General features: G+C 37.4%; 2 protein-coding genes across 3 annotated transcripts in view; both read right to left on the bottom strand.

Moving 5' to 3' along the window:
- LOC117990120 (uncharacterized) overlaps positions 1–26,563 on the bottom strand; it is a 147,619-nt gene that overhangs the window by 63,346 nt on the left and 57,710 nt on the right. The gene's annotated exons all lie outside the window — the stretch shown is intronic.
- Positions 3,016–7,081, bottom strand: LOC117989882 (odorant receptor 4-like). The gene is made up of 6 exons (XM_034977279.2): positions 6,628–7,081; positions 5,902–6,208; positions 5,184–5,280; positions 5,001–5,111; positions 4,036–4,209; positions 3,016–3,515 (listed from the first exon to the last, which is right to left on the bottom strand). Exons 1-6 carry the CDS (start codon positions 7,079–7,081, stop codon positions 3,462–3,464), a joined length of 1,197 nt encoding a protein of 398 aa, XP_034833170.1. The 3' UTR covers positions 3,016–3,461.

Raw genomic sequence — 26,563 nt, 5'->3', positions numbered from 1 at the left:
GGATCACTTTGATGTCTATGTGTCTGTCTGTCTGTCTGTCTGTCTGTCTGTCTGTCCGTCCGTCCGTCCGTCGTGTCTGTCAAAAAAACCTATAGGGTCTGTCTGTGTGTCCGACAACTGTAAATTTGTGGTTTCTTACCTACCTACATTAAGTATATAAATGATTGTGTTTTTTACCTATTATGTATATTAAGTTTAAAAATATAATTTTTTAATGTATATTAAGTTTAAAATAACCCACATTTAGCTTAATGTTGTTAGTTTATATTAAGTAATTGTTAGTTAGCTGTTAAGTATTAAGTATACCAATAAATTAATGTTACGTGTAGGTACCTATCGACTGTCGACGGCACTAGTGTACGGAAAAACTTATTTAAAGTTTATGAATGCACCAAACTTGCTGTAACCTGTAAATATTCTTCTTTAATAAATAAATAAATACAAAAAAAATACATCACAAAATTATAATGAATTTTGAAAGGAAGTTTGAACAATAATAAATATTTTATACCAACTTCCGTAATGATTTGTAAGTTTTTAGTAGGTAATATTCACAAATTGTTATTTTTACTAATCATTATTTTATTTCATACAAACTTTCGTAGTGATTAAAATTCACAACTTATTTTTATAACAAAAGCGAGCACTGTAAAGTGACAGTAGAGAAGCTTTTATAGTTTGTGTTAAACTACTTTAATCGGATATAAAATAACTTCCATTAGCACACCATTGTGTCACGAAAGATTCATCGATCAAAATTTTTACACCTCCTACCTGCGAGCTACCAAAATGAGGTCGCCCGTGCAAGGCAGAGATCGGCATAAAGGTGTTCATACACTGCCGCGAGAAGCCGCGCCGGAAGGAGGAAACATACCTAACTCATTTCGTACTAAAATGCGGAGAACACGAATGAAACTAAAAGCACATAATAAAAATCATCGATTTACGCACTATCTTCATCTCACTCACTCACTATCATCACTCTTCCCATTTTTGCATTCTATTTCTCGTGTAACTTTATAACGACTTACACCTATTATTTCCAGCTGATGTCGACGATTTCGTCCGCGTGGATTTAGGTTATAAGAATCCGGTGCAAACTGTTTCATTATTCGGAATGTAAAGTTCCTAACTATACTATGTTTATAAATGTAGAAGACGACACTTTTGCATTAATAATATTAGTGTGAACGTTTATAGGTGCGGAGTAATTTTTGAGCGCTCGCTTTGCAATCCAATTGAATTCATCAGCTGCTGGTCCTCCGCCCTAATCAGCTACCTGCTTCCCGCCACCTTCTTCAAGTGATCGGCTTAGCGGGCTGGAATTAGTCCTACACAGCGCTTACCGGTACGTGGTTTCCATTCCAGAACCTGTCTGCTCTATCGGCATTGGTTCTGCGACAGACGACCTGCCCATTGCAACTTCAGCTTGTTAATCCTTTGAGCTACATCAGGCGCTTTTGCTCTTCTGCGAATTTTCTTGTTCTGGATTGTATCCTTGAGAGAGACAACATAGCTCGCCCTATAGTGCGCTGAGCGACTTTTAATTTGTGGACGAGGCCAACTGCCAGTGTCCATGTTTCCGCTCCATGCGTCATTACAGGTAGAACACACTTATTAAAGACTTTAGTCTTAAGATCCAAATGCACTTGAGCTGCGCTGCGCGACGCGACAGATATAGTTTAAATGAGTTTGTATGTAGCAAGACGCTGCCGCGTCGCGTTGCACAGCGCAGCGCAAATGCATTTGGACCTTTAAGGTTTTGCGGTATTGACGATTCGAAGACCTGGCGTAGCTTTACGAATGCTGCCCAGCCCAGCTGAAGTTCGCTTTTAATTGTTGCAAATTGCAGGGTTGATTTGATTGGATCTAAGGAGGCGTGAGGCGTGGAATGCGGTTGGAGCGGTCTCCATCAATCCCCCGTAATTACTTAGTGGCGGTTGTCGGCCACTGCTAATGACGAGATGGGCGTTCCGAAAACGCTGCCACTCGCCTTAAACAAGTATATCGTAGTTTACAACATGTTACTTCATTGTAAGAGAAAGTGAGCGACGTGCGTTCTAGTTGTCAAGGCGCATATCAAACAGTATCGCTCGTTAAGCAACGTTCGCCCTGGTCGGTAACAAGGTGGGGGACCAACTTTGGGATCCGAATTTGGCGTTTTCATTTCCTCCGTGCCTTGGCGAGCATTGACATATATTATTAATCTAAGTTAAAAGAACATGTGAAGCCGTTGGTGCCAGTTAATATTAATAACATTTAATAATGGTAGATAGGTACCTCCAATGTTAATTTATACTCGTACCATTATACATATTATTAATAATGCAAAGGGGTCACGACCCTCAGCAATAAAATATACGATTTAGAGACTAGACAGAGAAGTATGACAACTCTTAGTTACAACAGGGCTTAAAGCCAGGGTAAGCAGTAGTTAGGTTGATACTCACTTACTGGCAAGTCATAAAGGATAATGAGCAATAAGCTATTTCAATCAGTGACTATTTTGTGAATAGGTAAGCAATACTTTATGTTTCTATGAGCTATACACCACTAACTGCACTCCATCAGATTAACAGCTAAATCCTAATCAGTTGGATTTATTTGACGCTCCAAACTCTACAGTTGATCTTCAACTAAACCGCAAAAGACGATAACTTATGGCAAGAATAAGTTCTAAGCGTCACTTCTCTTTCGATTCATTTAAAAGCCATTAGATGTGAGAATCTTCGTTTTTATTACCTACTGGAGATTGATCACCTGCACCTAGCACGATAGCAACTACCTGCCCGTAGCACTTTAATCTTCAAGGTTTGAAGTTAGAGATACTATTAAGTACTTACCACTACTTATTACCACTGACAAGCGAATGGTCTGTTTTCGTCTAAAAGATCTTAACTAACCATATACTGAGCCGTGTTAACTTAGCGGTTTAGACGTCCGCTTCCTATTCGAATGGTCGGGGGTTAAATTCCGGGCATGCGACTCTAACTTTTAGGAAATAATTGTGCTTTAAGCAATTAAATATCATTCGCTTTAATGGTGAAGGAAAACGTCTGCATCAGACGTTGGCAGAGGTTGGCGGAGAGATTTCTGTTTACGCATTTTTACGGTGCGCCCGTTGCTGCTGGCTATTTTTCACTACTGCAAATGCGGCTCTTGCAGCTTTAGCCACTCTTGCAGTCGTGTTGTGATATAATGATTTCTGGTTTAAGACATTTATTGTTCCATACAGAAATTTATACTTAAATGGAACTTACAGGCTATGTTATAAAAAGTAGGATTTACCAAACCATTTTGAAAATATAGGAACTGTTGTAGGTAATAACATTAGTTGGTACCAGCCCATACCATAGGTACTCAATGCAACAATTCTTTCGATTTAAATATACCAAATTTTGCAACGAAATGTGAAGTTTGTAACTTTATTTTGTCTTTTAAGAATAGACGCTACTTCATCTTCATTCTCGGCGCTGATAAAATACAGCGAAAATCGAATACGTCATTCTCGCTACCTGAAAGGAAAACAAAGTTATCTCTCCGTTTATGCAGCTTTCCTTGTTTAATCTAAATATATAAAAAAGGTGACTGACTGACTGACTGACTGATCTATCAACACACAGCTCAAACTAATGGACGGATCGGGCTGAAATTTGGCATGCAGATAGCTATTATGACGTAGGCATCCGCTAAGAAAGGATTTTTGAAAATTCAACCCCTAAGGGGGTGAAATAGTGGTTTGAAATTTGTGTAGTCCACGTGGACGAAGTCGCGAGTGTAAGCTAGTATAATATATTTACGTAAACAGTTGTTCTGCTCATAAATAAAATATCGAGATATCATAGAAAACGTATAGAAAAGAGGCTTATGTAGCAACCACAACAAAAACCGAGAAATAGGCGTTAAGCCGCTAGTAATATGAAAAACTATTTAAGCCAGCTAAGCAGGTATACTCGCAATTTGGAAGAATTTGGAGCAGGCTGTATGAATAATAAGTACGAAGTTTTTACTCAGGTAGGAAATTTAAAACCTTACCGATACAAAAGTGTTATACGAGAGATCCTGAATACCAAACGCCTTGAGTATGAGCGGCTTCTGGGCTTGCGTACATCCAATCAGAACCAACCGTCTGATGTCGTTGTGGGCTCGCTGGTCCATCTTACACAGATGCCAGCCGCAGTAAAACATTGAATTAGCCAATAGTGATGCCTGTGTGCGTTGAACAAATTACAAGATCAACTAGCTGAAGCCCACTACTTCATTCGCGTGGATTCAGATTTCTTAAAATCCCTTGGGAACTCTTTGATTGAATTTGATTCTTTGATTCGGGATAAACTAGTTTATGTCACTATGCATGTCTTTAACTATATCCATGCAAAAAATCTTGTCAATCCGTTGCTCCGCTGATTGAAGGACAAACTAATAAACCAACTAACAAACAAACAAACACACTTTCGCATTTTTAATATGGGTAGTGATTAAATAAATTATTACGCCTAAAAAGATTGGTTTAAAATAGCATCATACGATACGGCCTGCTTTCATCTTGGGTCACATCATCACATTCCATCAGGTGTGACTGTGCGTGTCAAGCGTCTGTCTGTAATAAATTTAAAAAAAGATCCATTGTAGCCTGTCCAGCCCTGACGAGAACTACCTACTCGCGATCTACACGTCAGCAAATTAAATTAGTAGCCTTGCTATGAGAGATATCACACACAAAGTTCAAGAGTCAATTTTGCAGTAGTTCTATCAGATACTGCGCCGCAAAACCATGTGCATGTTATAGAGAAAACCGACATGTAATTAAATCATAATCAATATTCAAAATTTTTTTTCAAAATTCATTAAATCATAATTTCTGGACTCTGCGGTTTGAGCTGTACGTTGATATGTCAGATTATTTTATATAGATATAGATGTCCCAGTCATCAGTATATAAGGGAGCATATTTTAATAAATATCGCATTTTTTAAAAAGGTACTCCTTTAAATAAATACCTGATAAGTGATCTCCCCCGCATTCCAAAGATTTAGAGCCAATAGAAAGAACAAGGATCCAACAAACGTATACGTCATGAACGCGTTTGTCAAGTTCAAATGAGGAGAAAGCTGAAAGTTTGCACAATATTTTAGAGATTTACAAACAACAATATTTCTTTCCACAAGAAAGTTGGTGCTCACCGCTAAGCGAAGCAAAAGCAAAACTGCGACTGCCGAACTTTCGCAAACTTGTAACGACATTGTGATTCCGAATACGCGATGTATTTCATCTGCAAGGCTAGAACAATACAAATATATTAACTGTGCTTAAAATATCACTACCTTTATTGTCACTACTCTTTTTATAAATGCGAAAGTGTGTGTTTGTTGGTTTATTGGTTTGTCCTTCAATCACGTCGCAACGGAGCAACGGATCGACCTGATTTTTTACATGGGTACAGTTAAAGACCTAGAGGAGGTAGAGGAGTGAAATAGGCTACTTTTCATATCAATAACCTAAATCCACACGGACAAAGTCGTGGGCATCAGCTATTATCCAATATGGCGATGAAATGGCAAACAAAACTTGAAAAGAATTTAATTGATTTAGATTGTTATCTCTAAATAGGTATAGTATTATTTGATTTATAAAAAAAACTAGCTTATGCTCGCGACTTCGTCCGCGTGGACTACACAAATTTCAAACCCCTATTTCACCCCTTTAGGGGTTGAATTTTCAAAAATTCTTTCTTAGCGGATGCCTACGTCATAATAGCTATCTGCATGCAAAATTTCAGCCCGATCCCTCCAGTAGTTTGAGCTGTGCGTTGATATATCAGTCAGTCAGTGTCAACTTTGTCTTTTATATATTTAGATATGTACCAAAATCCTCTGTAGTGCTGAAAAATTTGCTACTCACAACATTAATTTTTGATGCATCCGAATTCCTTTTAAATACCCTGCTTTTAATAGTTTAGTAGCTTCTTCGTTCCTCATGACAAACACGTTCTTATCAAAATCTTGCCTAATCCTCTCGAAGTGTTGACATAACGTTATGAACTTATACGCTATGGTAATGAGATGTATTATAGGCATACAATCAGCTGAAATCATAGGCAGCATCATGTACAACCAGGTCATGTAGAAAAATACACGTAATATACTTGCAATGATGGAGTCATCTTGATAATGAGGAAAGTATGTGACCACAGTATAGAAGGGCGTCCCTGGAAATATATTTTAAAATATAATATTATGATTTAGAATCGTATGGACAGGGTGATTAAATTAAAACATTTGTTAAGGTGTATTTATACATTCGCAAAAGGGCATAGACGAGCCTCAACTTGGGAAGCAATCTATCTGTTTGAACATTCATTTCCACTCGCGCAATGGCGAGATTATTCAATCTATGTTCAATCTGAACACTAGACGTATGACTACGCATTGTACACAAACAGATCTCAGCCGGGCTAGTGTATTTAATTAATAATTTAACACGTTGCAACGTCGGCTTGGTCTACCTACTTGTTTTGCGATCATTGTAGTCGATGATATAACGGCGAGTGGGTACACGGCACCTGAGTGCGTGCGGCAAATGTAAAGATTGTGTTTTCACCAACAGAAATCTAGCTTGCAGTTTTACCTTCAACAATTGACTTCCTCAAACTCTCGACGCCATAGGCGCTCAAAGATAAATACACTGTAATGACATAAAAGGTAATCCCCCACTGTACTTTCATTTGCTGCTTTTTCATTAACTTGTCCTCTTCAATAGCTTCCATGACAGTAGCCATTTCAGAATTCAGTTGTCTTACAGAGCTCTTGTGGTAAAGGAGAAGAAACATTTTAATAAGAATAATATCGTGAATAGCCGCGAACATCATGGCTGACTTCTTTTCCACTTCAGGAAAATCACCGAATAGAAACGCGAGGTTCTCGAGGAGTATCATAACGAAGTATATAGAGAAAGAAATGACGCTGTAAATTTTATAACAGCCTGTTTCTGGGTAAATATTCTCGAACCAAAAATTGCCAGCTCCTGCGTAATATACGTATCTGCAGTAGCTTTTTAGCAAGTGTTTTGTACTAGCAGTCATTATTAGCTCTATATTTCTCTATTCCTAGGTATTGTACAAAGTTTTTTATGTCACTGAAAACACGTTTACAAGTGTCGCTGGCGATAATATTATGAAAGTACGAGGCTACAATTTACATAAAATATAAAGCTATGATTAACGAAACAGAATTTTTTTTTCATGAAAACATTAGGTAACTAACAATTAATTTTCTGTTAATTACTATTGTAATGCAAACTTGTTTTATGAACTTTGAAGGTTTCGTTCTTAGTGGATACCAAAATTTCAAATAACTTAATATTTATGATCATTTAATAAGGCTTCACAGACACAGACAGAATAATACAGTTAAGCCTGAAATACATACAACTTTGTTAGAAATTACATAAAATTATGAATTTTGAAGGTAGTTTAATAAAATCGATAATTGACTCATTCGATGTCATATGATCAGGAGGTCAACTTGAATGAATTTGTTAAAATACGGGTGTTTTGATACGGGTGTTTTAGTCTCCTTCCGAGATTCGGAACGATTATTGAATACCTTCGGTGTTTAGATCGTGAACTGGATACTAATCTGTGTTTCTCGCGTATGTTTTGGAAGAACATTCCAATAATTTGTTGAATATGTTTCAATAATGCCTGTTTTTCTGAGTGACGCTCATAGTACTTATATTACAAGGTACTTAGATGTTTCTGTGTATTTTTCTCAAACGACAAATTAAGCTGTACTGCAAAGTGCAACGCTCTCTCTGGATGTACTGAACAATATCTACCCATAAGCTGTTTTAATCTTTTCAATATCACAAAAAGTTCCTTTATTTTGGACTCCAGCCAGCAGCTAATTGTACTTAGTCGGTATCGTATTCCCAGCCGAATACCGCACTTGTACAACGAGTTAGTATAAGCATTAGGTGCAAAATTAACATTATGTTTAGAAAGAGATTGGTTTTAAGCTTTTTTAGGGTTCCGTACCTCAAAAGGGAAAACGGAACCCTTATAGGATCACTTTGTTGCAGGTTTAATAAAACTCTTTCAATAGTATCGATATTAATATATAATTCTGCACACTTATTATGAACAATAAATACAACTATGAACAACACGTATTGTAGTACTTTAGGAGACACTTTTACTAACCTTTCGGTTTGGATGCTCGAACAGGATTAACTTAAAAACTAAAGAGCTGTCCGGACCGAATATCATGTTTTACATTCATTCAACTGAACTAAAAAGAGTATGTGATTGAACTGAACTGAAACTGAATTGACCAATGAGATTCCACTTAAAATTCCATCCAATGCGATCCTTCTAAAATTCAAGGCCGTTTTAAAAAGGTACGTGATTTGACTCAAACAATAAATTATTTAAGTCAAATCTTGCACCCTTAATTTTTAAACCGTAACAACATGTTGGACTGACCAATGAGATCCTCTCAAGATTCCATCCAATGAGATTCCTTCTAAACTTCAATGTTATTATTAAGAAAGTACGTGATTTGACTCAAACCATAAATTATTTAAGCCAAATCACACACCATCAGTTTTAAAATCATCACAGAATATTAGTATTATTTGGAAATCATGACATTCGGCCATCAGACACTGTGTAGCCTCCTGGCACACACAATCATCATTTGTACTTTTAAATAAATCATGACATTTTAGTTTTATTACAACACAACAAAAATACTATGACCTTACGTTTTCCGGGAATATTATTGACATACAGAAAATAAAAATCATCTTTGTATTAGGTATATCACTCATACAAAATCAACTTCCTGTGTAAATAATAAAAACCACTGAACATAACATTTTCTAGGACATTATTAAAGAAAATAGGTAATTACAATTTATTATTAACATAAATAAAATCATCTTTGTATATATCATTCATACGAAATCGAATGCCTGTGTAAATAATTAAAAAAAATCCCTGAACATAACATCTTCTAGAACATTATTAAAGATAATAATTACAATTTATTAATAACAAAAATAAAATCATCTTTGTATATACCACTCATATAAAATCAAATTCCTGTGTAAATAAAAACCCACTGAACTTAACGTCTTCTAGAACATCATTAAAGATAATAATTACAATTTATTACTCGGATTCACTTTTACCAGCATCGTCAGAGCTACTCTGATCGGAGCTATGTAACTCTAAAGCTTTTATATGTATCCAAGGTCGGATTCTATCAGCTGCAATGACAGTTTTATAAGGTTTGCCTTTCTTAATGAAACCAGGAACATCTGTTATCCTATAGCGGTCATTGCCTAGAACTTCAGTAACTTTATATGGACCCACAAACTTCGACAGGAGCTTTGTACTTTTCTTTTTGTTATCAAAATTATTTCGTGAAATTTTCACTAAATCACCGATCTCATACTTAGTTGCGGGGATTCGATCTACATCATGTTTTTCTTTTTGTTTTACTTGATTTTTCTGGATATTATTACTAATTTGCTCTCTAACTTGTTGTAATTCTAAATTATTACTCGAATAGTTTTCGGTATTAAGTTTATTCGATAAAACATCGCGCAATTTAATTCCGAACATAGCTTCTGTCGCAGTTTTCTGTGTTGAAGCATTTACAGTGTTGTTGATGCCCCATTGAATTTTACTCAGACACTTGTCCCAGTCGCGTTCATGGCTTGCAAAGTTTTGTGCTGACAATGAATTCAAGATGGTTTGGTTAAACCTCTCTGCTTGCCCATTAGCTCTGGGACAAGCTACTGCGTTCAATATATGCTAAATACCAAGTGTCTTACAAAAGGTCTGAAAAGCTGTTGATGTAAAACTTGTGCCTCGGTCAGAAACAATTCTAGCCGGAACACTAAAGTCATAAAATAGGTTTTCTAAAACTTTAATTGTGTTTTTCGTTTTTAAATTTTTCACCGCTCTTACGAACACATATTTAGTAAAAGCGTCTACTACCGTTAGAATGTGGGTATTACCGTTTTTACTCCTAACAAAAGGCCCAAGATGATCTATATGAATCGTGTGAAATGGTATTTGTACTTTTTCTATGGGATACAAATGACCAGACTTTTGCTTTGACGCGCTATCTTTATTATAAGCACACTCTAAACATGCTGCAAGATATTTTTTTACAAATTTTCTTAGTTTAGGGAACCAGTACGAATGTTGTATTCTTTCTAGAGTTTTTGAATACCCTAGATGGCCAATTTCATCGTGGTTGGCACGACATATTTGCCATCGAGCACTTCGCGGAACGACTAGACATAGCCTATCATCTACCTTCCTATACACGGTATGGTCTCGTATAACATAACTGTTGCGAATGTCCTTACTTTCTTGGTCATTTTCGGGCTTAAGAATTTTGTATATGCGGGATATTTCGGGATCTGCTAATTGCAATGATAAAATCCAGTTTTCTTTGCTTATAGCATACACACCGACAGAGGGGCTATTATCTGGCTCCGCAGACAATCGGGTGTTTCTGCTCAGTGCATCCACGTGTGACATTTGAACACCAGGTCGATATTCAATATCAAATATGAACTCACTGATTTGCAACCACCACCTCGCTATCCGTACAGGTAACACAGTAGTACAGGTAACATTGTAAAGGTGTTGTAATTCCAGGAGTTTTTGGAAGGACCTCTTGAAACATGCTTAACTAACTTTAGGATATCCTTAGCAGAAAGTTCTTTTACACGCTTACGCATCTTCTTAGGTACAACCTCTTCACTGGAACTAGAAGGAGACGGACTTCGCCGCCTATCCTTCTTTTTCTTAGAGTTACGCCGCGATCTCGGAGGCGTATCAGGTGGAGTACCGGGCTCGTCATCAGACATCATCATCATTACACCTCCCTGAAACACATATTCGGGACATAATCTATTCACACTCCTTACATAATAGGGTCTTGATCTTTAAACTGATGAGAGAATCGATAAATACAATATTTGAGAATAAGTCTTCTAAGTAGATAAATTTATGCAAAAATGTAAAAGTTTTCTATATAAGTTCTTCAATATAATTGCAGTAGTTTCATAAAGCAATTCAATTGACTTGATTCCAATCGTTAATACATAATACTAGCTGGCTCAAGCTACTAAAGGGTCCATAGAATAAGTATTATCCGACGACTAGCGACTCACTCAAAAAAAAAACCCAGTGGGAAGCATACCCACTCAATACACCAGTGAAGCCACTAGTACGTCCCCTAACCTAACACTATCTGACGGCCAGTGACTCACTCAAAAAAACCAGTAGGAAACATACCCACTCATTAAATACACCAGTGAAGCCACTAGAACGTCCCCTAACCTAACACTATCTGACGGCCAGTGACTCACTCAAAAAAACCAGTAGGAAACATACCCACTCATTAAATACACCAGTGAAGCCACTAGAACGTCCCCTAACCTAACACTATCTGACGGCCAGTGACTCACTAAAAAAAAACCAGTAGGAAACATACCCACTCAATAAATACACACCAGTGAAGCCACTAGAACGTCCCCTAATCTAGCACTATCCGACGGCCAGCGACTCACTCAAACACCAGTAGGAAACATACCCACTCCAACCAGTGAAGCCACTGTACGTCCCCTAAATTACTATAATCCGACGACCAGTGACTCACTCATGAACCAGTAGGAAGCATACCCACTCAATAAACTAGTGAAGCCACTAGTACGCCGCCTAAGCTAAATAATCCGATGAACAATTACGCAACGTGATGTTCATAATAATATGAATTAGGCAACTTTTCATGAAGACTATTATTAGTGAGAATAAATAACCTTACAGTTTATTGCTTGTAAGTAATTTTACAAAAAAAAATAGATCATCAAAATAATTAGTTAAGGGTATGAGATAATGAAGCAGAAATCACAAAAGGGAAAACGTGGTTTCGTTCAAAGTAGGTATCAGAAAATCACGATTATTGGTTCCATTTAGCTCGAACATATCCCATGCTATCGGAGGGTGGCCCCGACCAAGCTCAAGATATGTCATGCTAGTATATGTAACAATGCGCGCTACCGTACTGCTAGAGAGTAGCCCTAGCCACGTACATGCACACACACACTATTACACATAATTTAAACACTAACACATTATCAGAGAGTTGCCCTGACTTAATGTGCAGCGAGTCACGTAACCAACAAATCGCAACAGTGTAGATACATTATTTTATTCAAAGTGGGTAGGTAGGTAACAGAAAATTACGATCATTAGTTCCGTTTAGCCAAAACACATCCCGTGCTAACGGAGAGTAGCCCCGACCAAGCACACGATATGTCCCACCAGAATATGTAACAATGTGCGCTATAGTACTACCAGAGAGTAGCCCCAGCCACGTACCCGCACACACCGTTACACATAACCTAAACAACCACACATTATCAGAGAGTTGCCCTGACTTAATGTGTAGCGTCACGACTCACGTAACCAACGATCGCAAAATAATAAATTTGATAAGTTTGTTAAAAAAAAAGTGGGCGTTTAGCAATCTCGTTTTAGAATAAAATTAATTACAAGCAACTCTTTTTTTTTTTTTTTTTTGGGTTCTATCCCACTTCTGAGATTTAATAAAACTCTTTCAATAGTATCGATATTAATATATAATTCTGCACACTTATTATGAACAATAAATACAACTATGAACAACACGTATTGTAGTACTTTAGGAGACACTTTTACTAACCTTTCGGTTTGGATGCTCGAACAGGATTAACTTAAAAACTAAAGAGCTGTCCGGACCGAATATCATGTTTTACATTCATTCAACTGAACTAAAAAGAGTATGTGATTGAACTGAACTGAAACTGAATTGACCAATGAGATTCCACTTAAAATTCCATCCAATGCGATCCTTCTAAAATTCAAGGCCGTTTTAAAAAGGTACGTGATTTGACTCAAACAATAAATTATTTAAGTCAAATCTTGCACCCTTAATTTTTAAACCGTAACAACATGTTGGACTGACCAATGAGATCCTCTCAAGATTCCATCCAATGAGATTCCTTCTAAACTTCAATGTTATTATTAAGAAAGTACGTGATTTGACTCAAACCATAAATTATTTAAGCCAAATCACACACCATCAGTTTTAAAATCATCACAGAATATTAGTATTATTTGGAAATCATGACACAGGGTACTTCCCGTTGACCTAGAATCATGAAATTTGGCAGGTAGGTAGGTCTTATAGCTGTCATTCGGGGAAAGTTTCTGAAAACCGTGAATTTGTGGTTACATCACACAAAAAAAATTAAATTTTGGTCATGAACTAATAATTAGTATTTTCAATTTTCGAAGTAAGATAACTATATCAAGTGGGGTATCATAATATGAAAGGTCTTCACTTGTGCATTCTAAAACAGATTTTATTTATTTATATGCATTATAGTTTTTGAATTATCGTGCAAAATATCGAAACTGTAGTAAAGGAACCCTCGTTGCGCGAGCCTGACTGGCATTTGGCCGGTTTTTTTAGTAAAATTAAATTACTTGATCAATCATTATGATCAACCCTTTATCGCCGGCTCACTACAGAGATCTACTGACCATGCCACTGCCACTTCAGCACTGTAATCCTTTGCTACGTTAGTCACTTTGTTTCTCCTATGGATTGAGAGCTAGGCTATAGATAGTAGGTGTCATCAACCGATAGACGTCCACTGCAAGACACAGCTCTCTTATAAGGACTTCCACGATCTTGCGCCGCCTGTATCTAGTGAATCCCTGCGACTCATTTGATCTCGTGTGTTGACTTAGTAGGGGTCTGCCCAGGCAGCGCTTTCCGGTGCCAGGTCGGCATTCCAGCACCTTGGGACACTAACATCTATCACTTTTTCGACCTATGTGCCTCACTCATTGCAACCGCCTCAGAGCGGGGGTGGGGAGGTCTAGGATCTATTTGGCGAGGTGGGGCTCATCCGAAACAGACCATTGCGCACATGACTGGGTGCCCTGCGTGCCCGACAGCCTGCACGAACGAGGAGCTGCAAAACGCTACCGACCGAGCAATCGCGGTTGCGGCTTTTTGGGCTGCCCGTGTTTGAGGTGACCGTCGACTCGAAAAGAAGAAGAATTGCCACTGCAGCTTCGCAACCTGCTGAGCTATGTCGGTTATTCTACGGATCTACTCATTTATGATTTGACCATCGCCAGCTTAGTGACTCTTAGCTTCCTTATGAGGACATAAGAACTATGTCTGGGATAAATACTAAGCATAAGGTAGTTTAAGGTACTGTTTGAAATATAAGGTATGTATCTATATTATAACAATTATAATAATTATCACGTAGCGACCATTTTAATATATAGAAGTGTTTAAATTTTGTTCAACCGATAATTGGGAAAGTTTCGCACCGGTTGTTCTGCGAGCCGCTATTTCTGTGGTTCATTTACAAGGGAGGTATTTCATTACATGGGCTTGGTACATACATTTAGGTAATATTCATGTCACATTGTGATATATATACTCGTATATTCCATAATAATGTAATCATACGGGTGACCTGCATCGATCCTTCAATATTCATCTTTTTATAATAAAGAAGGGTACATCTTTCTCTAGTCCGTGATCTACACTAATATTATAAAGAGGTAAAGGAGGACATAATCTCAGGAATTAATTATCTATTCTATTTTTTTATAGTGCACTTAGCAAAGTGCACTATGCCTGAGTGCATATAGGCTCGCGACTTTAATCTTTAATCTTTATTTTTCCAAACAATAACAAATGGGAACGATGATCCTGCAGAAGTATAAACTGCCTATACGTAAGTACCAACATGTAAAAGTTTGGAACACTTAATTTGATCATCAGTGGCGTCACTGATGACCAAAACTCATTGAAAGGATACTCAGCTGAAGTATTGGGACTCAGAGACTTTGGGAGATTTCGACACGAATTGGCTAGGGTGCGAATTTAAGATTTTAGGATTCAAGGGTTCGTGGGCCCAAACGATGATTTGTTGTTGAGTTGAGTTGAGATGAGTTGTTGTTTTGTGTTTCAGGTTTACAAAAAAGTACCCACAAAAATCTTATTTACTATCCTACAGAACGGTTAATGTTTTCAGGCTCTCTTAAGTGCGAAAGAAAGACATTAAATGTGAGTAAAAACAAACCCAAACCACTTGGATGTCTTAAGTGTCGAATATAATTCTTTGTAAGGAATCGATGTACGAGTATAATATAGGGTAAAGGAGAGCCGGCCGGAGAACATCTTTTCTCAAAATACACCTGCAGCAATATATCAGTGGGAAGCTCCCAAAGGATATATAAGGCGCGGGTCACGTACGCGAATTGTTTTTCGACGAACCCCAGCATTACCTCTCACTTTGGGGATAAAACTTTTTACCCTATCCTTTACAAAGCCGTTATCTCAACAATTTTCCCTAAACGCGAAAACGATAATGTAAGTGCAAATTTTATTAAAAAAACAACGATAATATTTGTGCTGTTATTTTGGTATTTTTTCCTTTCTTTATTAGTCTTACTAGATAATGCCCACGACTTTGTCCGCGTGTACTTAGGTTTATAAATGTCATTGGAACTCTTTAGGAAAAGGTAGCCTAACTATGTATATCCTATGCGGAACACAAGCTTTCTCTGTAGATTTTTTAAAAATATTGTTTGAATCTTTTGATTTTCCAGAACAAGAAGTCTTACAGAGCAAATAGACTAAAAAACCTATGACTCCGAGATGCAAGCTATCTCTGTACCAAATTTCGTCAAAATCGGTTAAATGGATAGATCGTGAAAAGGTAGCCAAAGTCAAATCATTTATCCAAGGTACCTAGGTACAGTAGGTAGCAGATAAACAGACTGTCATACCGATACACCTTCACATTTATAATGGATTTTAGGAGTGTGCGTCTCACATTCGGTAGATGTGTTCTTTTTTAATTTAACGTATTAACTGTACTTACAATAATTCGCATCATATAAAAAGACTCTGGCTTCATAACTTTATAATGTACATACTACATATAGGTATAGCTACAGGCTATATCTAGATACATAAAAGGAAAAGGTGACTGACTGACTGACTGATCTATCAATGGCCAGCTCAAACTACTGGACGGATCGAGCTGAAATTTGGCATGCAGACAGTATCCGCTAAGAAAGGATTTTTGAAAACTCAACCCCTAAGAGGGTGAAATAGGGGTTTGAAATTTGTGTAGTCCACGCGGACGAAGTAACGAGCATAAGCAAGTTTTGCATAAAGGAGTAGCGCATTCCCACACTAAAAGGTAGTGAGCATTTGAAACTGGTAAACTAATTTAACTTCGAAATGGCTCCCTCCTGTTCCTCGGAGAGTTCTCAAGGAAATATCTGAAATTTAGTTAAAGTTCAGTAATATGTTTATTTAATTACTAGGAAAATAGGATACAAAAAAAATTACAAACAATTTAAACACCTACGTCCTACAATATTAGCGCCTATTAGTCACTAGCCTCCACAGTCCAGCTTCAATAAATAGCAGCCGTAGCCATCTAAAATAACCAGCCAAGTGCGAGTGGGACTCGCGCACGAAGGGTTCCGTACCGTTAACTATAAAAACGAGCAAATAATCACGTTTGTTGTATGGGAGCCCCGTTAAATATTTATTTTATTCTGTTTTTTAGTATTCGTTGTTATAGTGGCAACAGAAATAGATCATCTGTGAAAATTTCAACCGTCCCAACTATCACGGTTCATGAGATACAGCCTGGTGACAGACGGATAGATAGACACGGATGGGCAGCGGAGCCTTAGTAATAGGGTCTCGTTTTACCCTTTAGGTACGGAACCCTAAAAACCGGTTAAGTGTGAGTTAGACTCGCACACCGAGGGTTCCGTACTACAGAAGAAGAAAAACGGTAAGAATCACTTTTGCTAACGAACCGCAAAACTAACTTTGTTTGTAGAGGCTTATTGTTAATATGTAAAAAAAAACAATAACAAGGGATTCAGCATGATGGATTACTATGGATGGATGGATTATTTAAATAAACTATTAATAAACTTAAATCTAAAAAAAACAACATTAAATTAAAACTAAAATAAATTAAATTAAATCTAAAACCTCAATTATAAAAAACAGTAAAAGTTAGTTGATTTTATTTTTCCTGTAAAAATAAAATAAAATAATTTGTTTGCAGGGCACTATAGGTACTCCCGAGAAACATTTTTTATATTTACATAAACTTTAACAAGCGGTTTTGATGTGGTTTTGATTGTCAAGTGAAACTTCCAATAGTACGCGACAGGTCGGGATAGCAATCGGGTAGGGAACGTCCCGCACAGCCCCCACGCTAACCCAGTGCGGGTGAGCGTGGGTGACGTGCGGGTGTGAGGGGCGTTACCCCGCCTAATACCCCGATTGTCATCTCAATCTGTCGCGGATTATACATAGTTACCTACCACTGCCACTGGTTTGGAATGCTCTTCCTACATTAAAGACTACTTCCTACATTTACCAGCAAGAAACTAGGGCGTTGCATGGTCTGTTTAAATATTCGAGAGTCTTAGTAAAAGCATAAGTCACTATAAGTTAGACGCTCAGCTGCTAAATTTAACTGAGCTACGAGTACTTAAACATGGCCACAGGCACTTCCTAGAGTTTGATTTGTTTTGAATCCAATGCGAATCAAAGTAAATACAAACTAGAAATTTAGTTAGCTCGTTAGCGAACTCGCAAGTCGCTTGTGCCAAGCACTGTAGGTGTCAAGATATTGTGATGAGAGCTTTTGAGAGAGCAATTGGCTCTACAGTCGACCTATTTTGCCAAAAATTTGAATGAAATCTTCAATACTGCTTATAAAACCTTTTTTACGACCTCCCTGGTGTGGTGGTGACTGGTGTGCGCTGAGGTTTAATAACCGGGAGCGCCTGGGTTGGATTCCCAGCAGGGGCAATTTCAGGATTTATAATCGCTTGGCTTTGACCGTAGCAATTTATCACCCTATCGGCAAGATCCTACCGCCAAGCGACATTAGCGTGCCAGTGCGATGCCAATGAGAAATAGTAGTGTGGGTTTATTAAAACTGCCATAAGTAGTATTTCCAGGTTACCTTGTTTCCATCTCTGCCATAAAACAAAGAATAGAGAATCCTAGGAACTAAAAACAAATTTGTATTCTCAGATCAACGGAATTCAAATCACGTTCAAAATTAATGTACAAACTCATGTAAGTACCTACTTTAGTCGTCAGGCGTCGGTTTTGATTGCTTAAATGAATTTGTAGTTAGTGTCATGTATGTGTTAGTTTAGTAAAATGTATTAGAATTTAGAAGTTGGTACGTACCTACCTTCTTAATTAACCTTTAACCGCCAAAACCAACAAGAAGTGGCATTTGGCGGTGTTCAGGAAGCTTTGAACAGTGCGTGTTGCCAGTAATGACCAAGGTCTTTATGGAACCACCAAGGATTAATTTATGGCCGTCAGTTAGTTAGTTAGCAACAGTAGGTAAGTAACTAAGTTAGTATAAGTAATTGCATTTGCTTGATCTATGTAGTACCATCTTATCGAATGCAGATTATCATATCTCTATATAAATGTCAATATTAGTTATCGGCGTTTATGCAAAGCCTGGCTACTACCAAACTATCATACATCAATTAACATACAGGCCAAGCATAAGTTATTGTGGATTATATGCTAGACTCCATGGATGGATCAGCGTTATTATTAACAACTAGCTGACACGCCCCGGCTTTGCTCGCGTGGAGTTTAGAAAATTGAGGGGGCGGTTGAATTAAATTTTTCTCTCCGTAAGAACCATCCTCGTACTTCAAGGAATATTATAAAAAAAGAATTAGCTAAATCGGTTCAGCGGTTCTCGAGATTTGCGATAAGCAACACATTTAGTGATTCATTTTTATATTATAGATTTATCTATGATCATCTGCAGCAGTTAATCTTAGGTATTTTATTCGAACATTATCCGTTTAGGAGACTTCCATCATCATCATCATCATCATCATCAACGTCAACCGATAGACATCCACTACTGGATATTATGTCTTTTGTAGAGATTTGTCGTCTCGCGTCGTTGCCGTTTTGCGCCGCCTGTAATTCAGTGGCCCCCCTTGCGATTCGTTTGATGGCGTCTGTCCACTTAGCAGTTAATAATAACGCTAGTAGGGGGGCCTCCGAACGATAAGTTTTAGGTGCACGGTCGTAATTCTAGCATCTTAGGACTGCAATGTCTATCGGTTTTTCGAATTAACTCCATCCCATTGGCACTTGCTTCGCAACCATGCAAGGAGATTTTAGCTGTAAAGTTAGCAAAAGGTTTTAAAATATTTACCTATTTAATTTTATGATACGGTCACATAATTATGTTAGTTAAAATTTTTATGATGCTACATGGGTGCTACATACAAACTCTTCTCTCATACTTAGTTAAAAATAATAACGCTGCTTGTATAGTATCTAGCTCATCCATCCCGCCTTTCCTTGTGTGTAATTTCTCAACATCTTATGTACGTTAAAAGAAAACATGCAAAATATTAAGTTCCAGACCCTACTATTTGATCTGTGCGTTGAAATTAACTCCTTAAGTCCTCCTTTTATATAATAACTAGCTAAACCCACGACTTCATCCGCCTAATTTTCAGCTTTTAAAAATCCCCTGGGAACTCTTTGATGCTCTGGGATAAAAATCGCCTATGTCCTTTCCTGTGATGCAAGCTGTCTCTGTACCAAGTTCCATCAAAATCGGTTAAATGAGCTGTGAAAAGCTTGCAGACTTTACACATTTGGATTAATTATAGTACCTATAGGTATAAGTATGGAAGTATGGAACAAATTAGCTAAGTAGTTAACATATTACATAATATTATGACAGTAATGTAGGTATCCTAAACTCTGTTAGAATCACAAACATGTAATTTGAATGCAATGTAGTGTCTGAAGTTAAAAGCCAATTCTGTGCTCTTATCAGAATGCAAATTGCTATTTGTGGTGGAGGCGCTTGGGCGGCCTTTGAATCTTATACATCCCCGATAGATTTTCTTTTATTGTCTTGTCGGATGGTAAATTGGATGCTAACATTTTTCTACATAACTAAGAAAATTATTGAAAAATTAAGTGGCATCGCATTATTGTTTTCTGACTTTTTTGGGTATCTGTATTCCCATAGCTACATAAGTAGTAGAATTTAATAAGACGAATTCAAGTGGCTGTGGGTTTACTCTTTTAATTTCTATTAACATTTGACAGTATAATTTTTATCCCTCTTTTTTTTCTTTGATAATGAACGAACTTTGTATCGATCTAATTATATAATTAGCGTGAAAATGAAGATACTTTTCAAATCGATTTATTTCATACAATAAAAATGAGTTCTGACTCACTCATGAGTGAGCCATCAACGCCCAGCCCTTGGATCGAGAAAGCTGAAATTTTTAAAAGGTTTTTTTTTATGTCACAAGATAAAGGAAACGTCATGGAAAAAAGTAGCCGAGAAATAAGGTCGGATTTTTCAAAATTCCCACGGGGGCGAAGCTGCAATCGGTTGCTAGTATTAAGTAAGATTAAATTCTGTTTCTAAAATGAATTTTCAGAAACATGAATTACATTTTATTTTGGCCAAAAAACGTTTCGCACAAACGAATCATTAGTCAAATTAGTAGGCACCTTTACCGCAGGTCCTGACTGATGGCTGGCTTACAAAATATATTATGCAAAAATGTGATAAAATATGAAACGATTTATGTGATCCGCGCAAAGGGCGTCCCATATTTGCATAATAACTGTTCGCACGGTCTCCCGGGAATGAAATAAAATGCGTGATATCTGATATCACAACATAAAACAACAGCCTACGGGTTCAACTGTGTTTGACTATCATTTGAATTAAATTGAGTGATTGAGTTGATATTTAAACAAAATGTTCCATTAAATCCAATTACGTTTTAAATATTAAGTTTTATTAAACCAGAAAACTTAGATTAGGTAATTACCTGCTTAAAACCATAAAATAGAGATACATAGATACCTGTATTTTGGATGTCTTAAAAAGTTTAACTTTATAATTCCCGACTATTACAGTAGGTTTTAGTTGCAGCTATCAGCTTACACAATGTAATAGGTATATATTATGATAACTTATGTCGGTACCAGCCGCCGCCCATGAACATTTGCAGCACCAGAAGAACTGTAAATAATATGTTGCCGGCTTTTCAGGGATTTGTTGATATACTACTTGAACTATCCCACCCTGAACCTTTGGCAATGTTTAGGGGAAATACCAGCAAAGGAAGTTAGTTCAACAATTTATATTTGCGTGGAAAAAATATAGGTATGGCTCAACGAAAAGTCAAAGTACACTAGTCACCCAGATAGTGACGGTTAAATTACTTTCGGTGAGGCGCGGTGCGGCTGTAGAAAAAGGACGGTGGAAAAGGTCAATACCTACTAAGAAACTAAAGTAGAATACATAAAATATTTCAAAAACAATAGGTAATTATGACGCCAAAAAATATATAATATTTCAATGACAATAAGCCTATCAAAGTCACGAATATTAATTAATTATATGCAAGTAAGCGACGCGACGCGAGCGACGCTTGAAAATTATTAAAAAGAGACTCTTTTGTCCCCTAAAAACTTAATGCTACTTGATTGCTCATTCTGAATATTAAGTGGAAGAGAGATAAAAGCAAGAAAGCGTGACTTTGCTGAGAGGTCATTAATCTTCATTAACGACGTGCTCTCGCCTCTGACTATCTGAAATGTATATGAGGACAAACGAGAATATAATGATAAATTGCATTCATTTTTGTCGCAGCTATGACGACCCTCTGCTTCAATGGTGATCACTGATCACCGTGGTGTTTATGTTGGAGACCCCAGGTTCGATTCGGGAGCAGTAGGTAGGTACCTATAGAAAATAATATACAAATAATTTCTGACTTGGTTCACCAGGTGGCTAGTTAGGTATCCTATCGGGAAAGCAAGCGATTAAGCATTCAAGTACGATGTCGCGCCGAAACTGATTAGAGTTAGGAGTTTATTTAAAACAGTTATTATCCCTCTTCCAAGTTAGTTCACTACTTTTTTAAGACATCATCATCATCACATCATTTACTTACCTCCAGGTGAGATCGCAGTCAAGAAAAGAAATGAAATGAATTTATTTATTTCATGAGGAACAACTCATAGTATTTACTGATGATACTTGTACCTAGGTATGTCAAGACTCTACCACCGCCGGTTTACACAAGGCTAGTTTTGTCATTCAAATAAAAAATAAATAAAGAACAACACATACCTACAGCTCAATGGCGCTAAAAACATGTATAATCAGAGGAATTCATTAGAAAAAGGCTCGTGGAACTGTCGCTTGACCTAATTAGCCTGCCACTGTCACCCTGATGAGGATTCTTTTAGTTAGCTCTTTTGTGCTATCGTAACATGGTAGTCTTGAATGAAACATGAGCGTAAACATCACTTTTGTGTAACACAGTTTTATAATTGCCTGTGCTTAAGGGCTGTGTCGCTTTTTATATCTGCGACCTAGCGTTATTCCTGTTGTTAGTTTAATGTCTGAGTTTCATTTTATTCCTTGTACATATTACGAGTTTTGCTAATTAAATCTCATGATGACCATGATTAATCCATCGCCGGCTCACTACAGAACATGGGTCTCTTCTCAGAGTGAGAAGGGTGTTGGCCATAATCTACCACGCTGGCCATGTGCGGATTAGTAGACTTCACACACCTTTGAGAACATATTATGGAAAACTCTCAGGCATGCAGGTTTCGACGATGTTTTTCATTTTTATATAAAAATAGTATTTCTGACTAACTGGCTGACTCATCAACGCCGAGCACAAACCCAAGGACCTAAAAAGCTCAAATTTTGCACAGTGGTTCCCTTTATAATGTAGACAAGGAATAATGCTGGATTTATCAAAATTCTCAAGAGAGAGAAGCCAGTAGATATAAATAACAAAATTAACTAAGTATTATTTTTTGGCAGTTTTAAGTATGGTTGACTTTTAAAAAAGGATATGTGTCAAGAAAATAAAAATGTACTTTTTTTAGCGAACTTTTGTATTCAGCAGTCAATCTGCGTATTGCTTATCTTTTAAAACCTCATAAATTAGTTGTCGATAGCACATAGAGATTAGTTGTCGAATACAAACATCGCTGCAAGACCTACATCAGAATCAAGTTTATTTATTACTAAAAACTTGCCCTGAAAATAGCAACGTTGACAAAATATTTCGTCAAAATATTTCGGCATGGCAAGCATACAATATTTTCCGTTTTCAGCAGAATTCCGGAGCACAGGTATTAAAAACCTGCAGCAATAATGCTGAGTCGAAACCATTTTGGTTTCGCAACACATGGGTGCAAAATAAAAGTGATCGCACACCTGCTTTTCCTGCAAAATCCGCTGAGCCGCAAAAGCATCAAGAGGTGCAAGTAACCGTAAAAAAGTAAGTAAAGAGGTGGAAAGCATTTTTAGGGTTCCGTACGTCAAATGGAAAAAGAAACCCCTATAGGAACACTTTATTTTATTTATTTATTATTTTACTCATGCTTTTTACAGTGCGGCCAATACTATTGCCGTCACTATAGTTTTATTTTATAAGTAGATGTTAGTGCTAATAACCGGAACCACAGAATATATTTCCAGGACCAACGCGCGTATTTTCAAGGCACGGAGGAATGGAAACAACTAGAATTAGACTAGTAAAGAGCCTTCCGCAACTAGGCCAAACGTTTTCAGTAGATGTCTACTGTCTACTGTACCCGTAGTACAAGATTTTACGTCTCACCAAACCAAACCAAATTCGATAGTCGAAATACTTCCGCGTTACAGTAAACTGGATCTTAAATGCCTTGTTTTAAAGCTCAAGTTTGTCTACACTTCTACAGCCAGCGCTCCAAGCGGAAACATTGCGAAATTAAAATCAGTGGCATTGAATATTTGACTTAAATTCAAGGCTGTTTAGGTCCATTTTACTGTAACGCGGAAGTATTTCGACTCTCGAATTTGGTTTCGTTTGGTGAGACGTAAAATCTTGTGCTACGGGTACTGAACATTTCACCTTTCGAACTGTCAGCTAGATCTTTTTTTAAATAAAAATGGCGAGCAAATGAGCAGGCGGGCCGGCAACCTGATGTTAAGTGATAACCGCCGCCCATGAACCACCAATGCGTTGCCGGCCTTTCAGGAATTTGTTGGTGCGCCCCTTGAATAGTCCCATGTTGTAATCTAATGGGAAGGGAGTTGATTCCACAGTTTGCATGTGTGTGTGGAAACAACGGGTACGCGGTCGAAGTGCACCAGACATCCAGGTGGTGAGGGTGAAATTATTTGCGGTGGCATGCGGTGCGGTTGTAAAAAAAGGAGGGTGGAATGAAATCAAAAAACTAGAACAAGAACACGCAAAGAGAGCTTACGTCTCTGCATATATCTTGCTGCCGTGTGTGAAACCTACATCCTGGTCTTTATCTGTACCCATGCAAAAAATCACGTCAATCCGTTGCACCATTGCGACGTGATTGAAGGACAAACCAACAAACAAACACACTTTCGCATTTATAATAGGGGCACTGATATTAATATGAAGAATGTCCAAAGGTGAGTATTTTGCATGTTAATAAATTTAAGAAATGTGTAATTTATCTAGTTGAAATAATCGCGCAGTCAGCCATGACGACTGGCTGTGCGCCAACAGTAGGCTGCCGAGTACCTATACCAACACCTAGGCATGCCTATATTTTAGTTTGAATATTTCTCGAACAACTTTCATAAAAGTAAGGGATGCGATTGGACGAGACAAGTGTTCGTGGGAAGGATCGTGTTCCTGGTGCGCCTCAGACGGTGTAAAGGGCCCCCTGTGGTCTACCGCAGCAGGCATCGCTGGCTGGTTTGTGCGAACGAGTTTGATTCCATAGCTTAGCCAGGCGATGCGTGGAAAACTGCAGTGGGGTTTTTCCTTCCTTCGTGCCTCCCCGGGTACGCGTGGTACCATGAGGATTTCCCCACAAAAAATGTAGAGGACTGTGTTCGGGTGGCGCGCTCTTGAAAAGGCATGCATGTCTAACAGAGGACGTATGCATGATGATGTATTTTGATGTCAAGCATCGATAAAATGTCTTTTTAAATCTAGATTATATAAATATTAGGTACATGTTCTTACTTCTTAAGTCAATCTAGTTGATTTTTCTAGTGATTTCTGATTCTAGTTGATCTCGAACAAAAATCTCACGTAGATTTTGTTCTGCGTAATTGAATTTTGCCGACTTTTATACTCGTACCTTTCCTGCATTGCTATTATGTCGTTATAATATTGGAAATGGTTTCCCGATCACCAGATATTGGATCCGATCCAAGTTATACATATTTCTTATTCCTATGAGAAGTTATAGTTAGGGTATCATCAAATGCGAGTAGGTAATTTTATTGCTTTGAAAATAATCTGTATCGTAGTAAAAGATTCAAATTAAAGCTATAACCCAAATAATTTTAATTTATCAAATACATAATTTTACTTATTGTACGCGACACGTAGAGATGGAAATCGGGGCTATCCCGGATAGCTAGCCCAGCGGGCGAGCGCGGGTGATGTCCGCCTCATACCCCGATTGCCATCTCAACCTGTCGCTTACTATAGGTAGGTAATTAGGTATTTTGTAAACTGATTCTTATGTGCTAGCGGCTAACCTATAGGTGCGGTGCGTAGGTTTCACAAATTATTTAATTGTCTTTTAGAAGGGACAATATTATTTCCTATTAAAAGTCATAAGTATGTAGGTAGGTACCTATATCTAATACGTAATTTTGGAAATACAGTGACTTTTTAGTTGGCTTACAAAAGCAAATCAGTTAATGTACCCATGTGTTCATTAGTAACTTTTTTTATTACTAATTATGCTTAGAGATATATTAACTGATATATTTTTGTAAAATGACTAAAAAGTCATCGTGTACCTATCTTCATTAATTCCGCAGTGCGCGCGCTTCTATATAGCTCTATTAAATTATTATTATTTGAAGAATAAATAAAATATTAAATTAAATAAATAGTTCACAGATTTTGCGGAAAAAACGCACGGAAATTTACCGCGGTGCGCGCTAGCTCTACTCTAACGCACAAAATTCTGTTCATGATAGATATTTATTAGCTACCTTTTGAAATAGATAGAGGCTTTTCACATCTCAGCCGTAGCGAACAAAGCTTTTGTTAAGTAAGTAAACCTAACGACACAGTGCAGATAGTCGCCGCGTGTGCTGTATATCCGTGAAGTGAACGCCGGCTATTGGCCTTACAAGAACCACGTTGGCTGCAGGCCAACTTTTAGGCAACGACGTGTATAAAACAAAATGCAAGTTATTCAATCCATTAACATCATTGGCACGTAACCATTCGTCAGTTTATACACAGACTTTTACTTACATAGCACAACGCGGCCCTTAAAGTTGTAATATAAACTCAAACTCGTACTCAAAATCATTTAAATTCGTAGTAGGTACTGTATCTACAGTTTTGTAGAGTTCA

The sequence above is a fragment of the Maniola hyperantus genome, chromosome 17 (assembly GCF_902806685.2).
Source record: "Maniola hyperantus chromosome 17, iAphHyp1.2, whole genome shotgun sequence".
In the NCBI taxonomy this organism is placed as follows: Eukaryota; Metazoa; Arthropoda; class Insecta; order Lepidoptera; family Nymphalidae; genus Maniola; species Maniola hyperantus.
The sequence above is the reverse complement of the archived record's forward strand: the minus strand, read 5'-3'. Positions and strand labels throughout refer to the sequence as shown.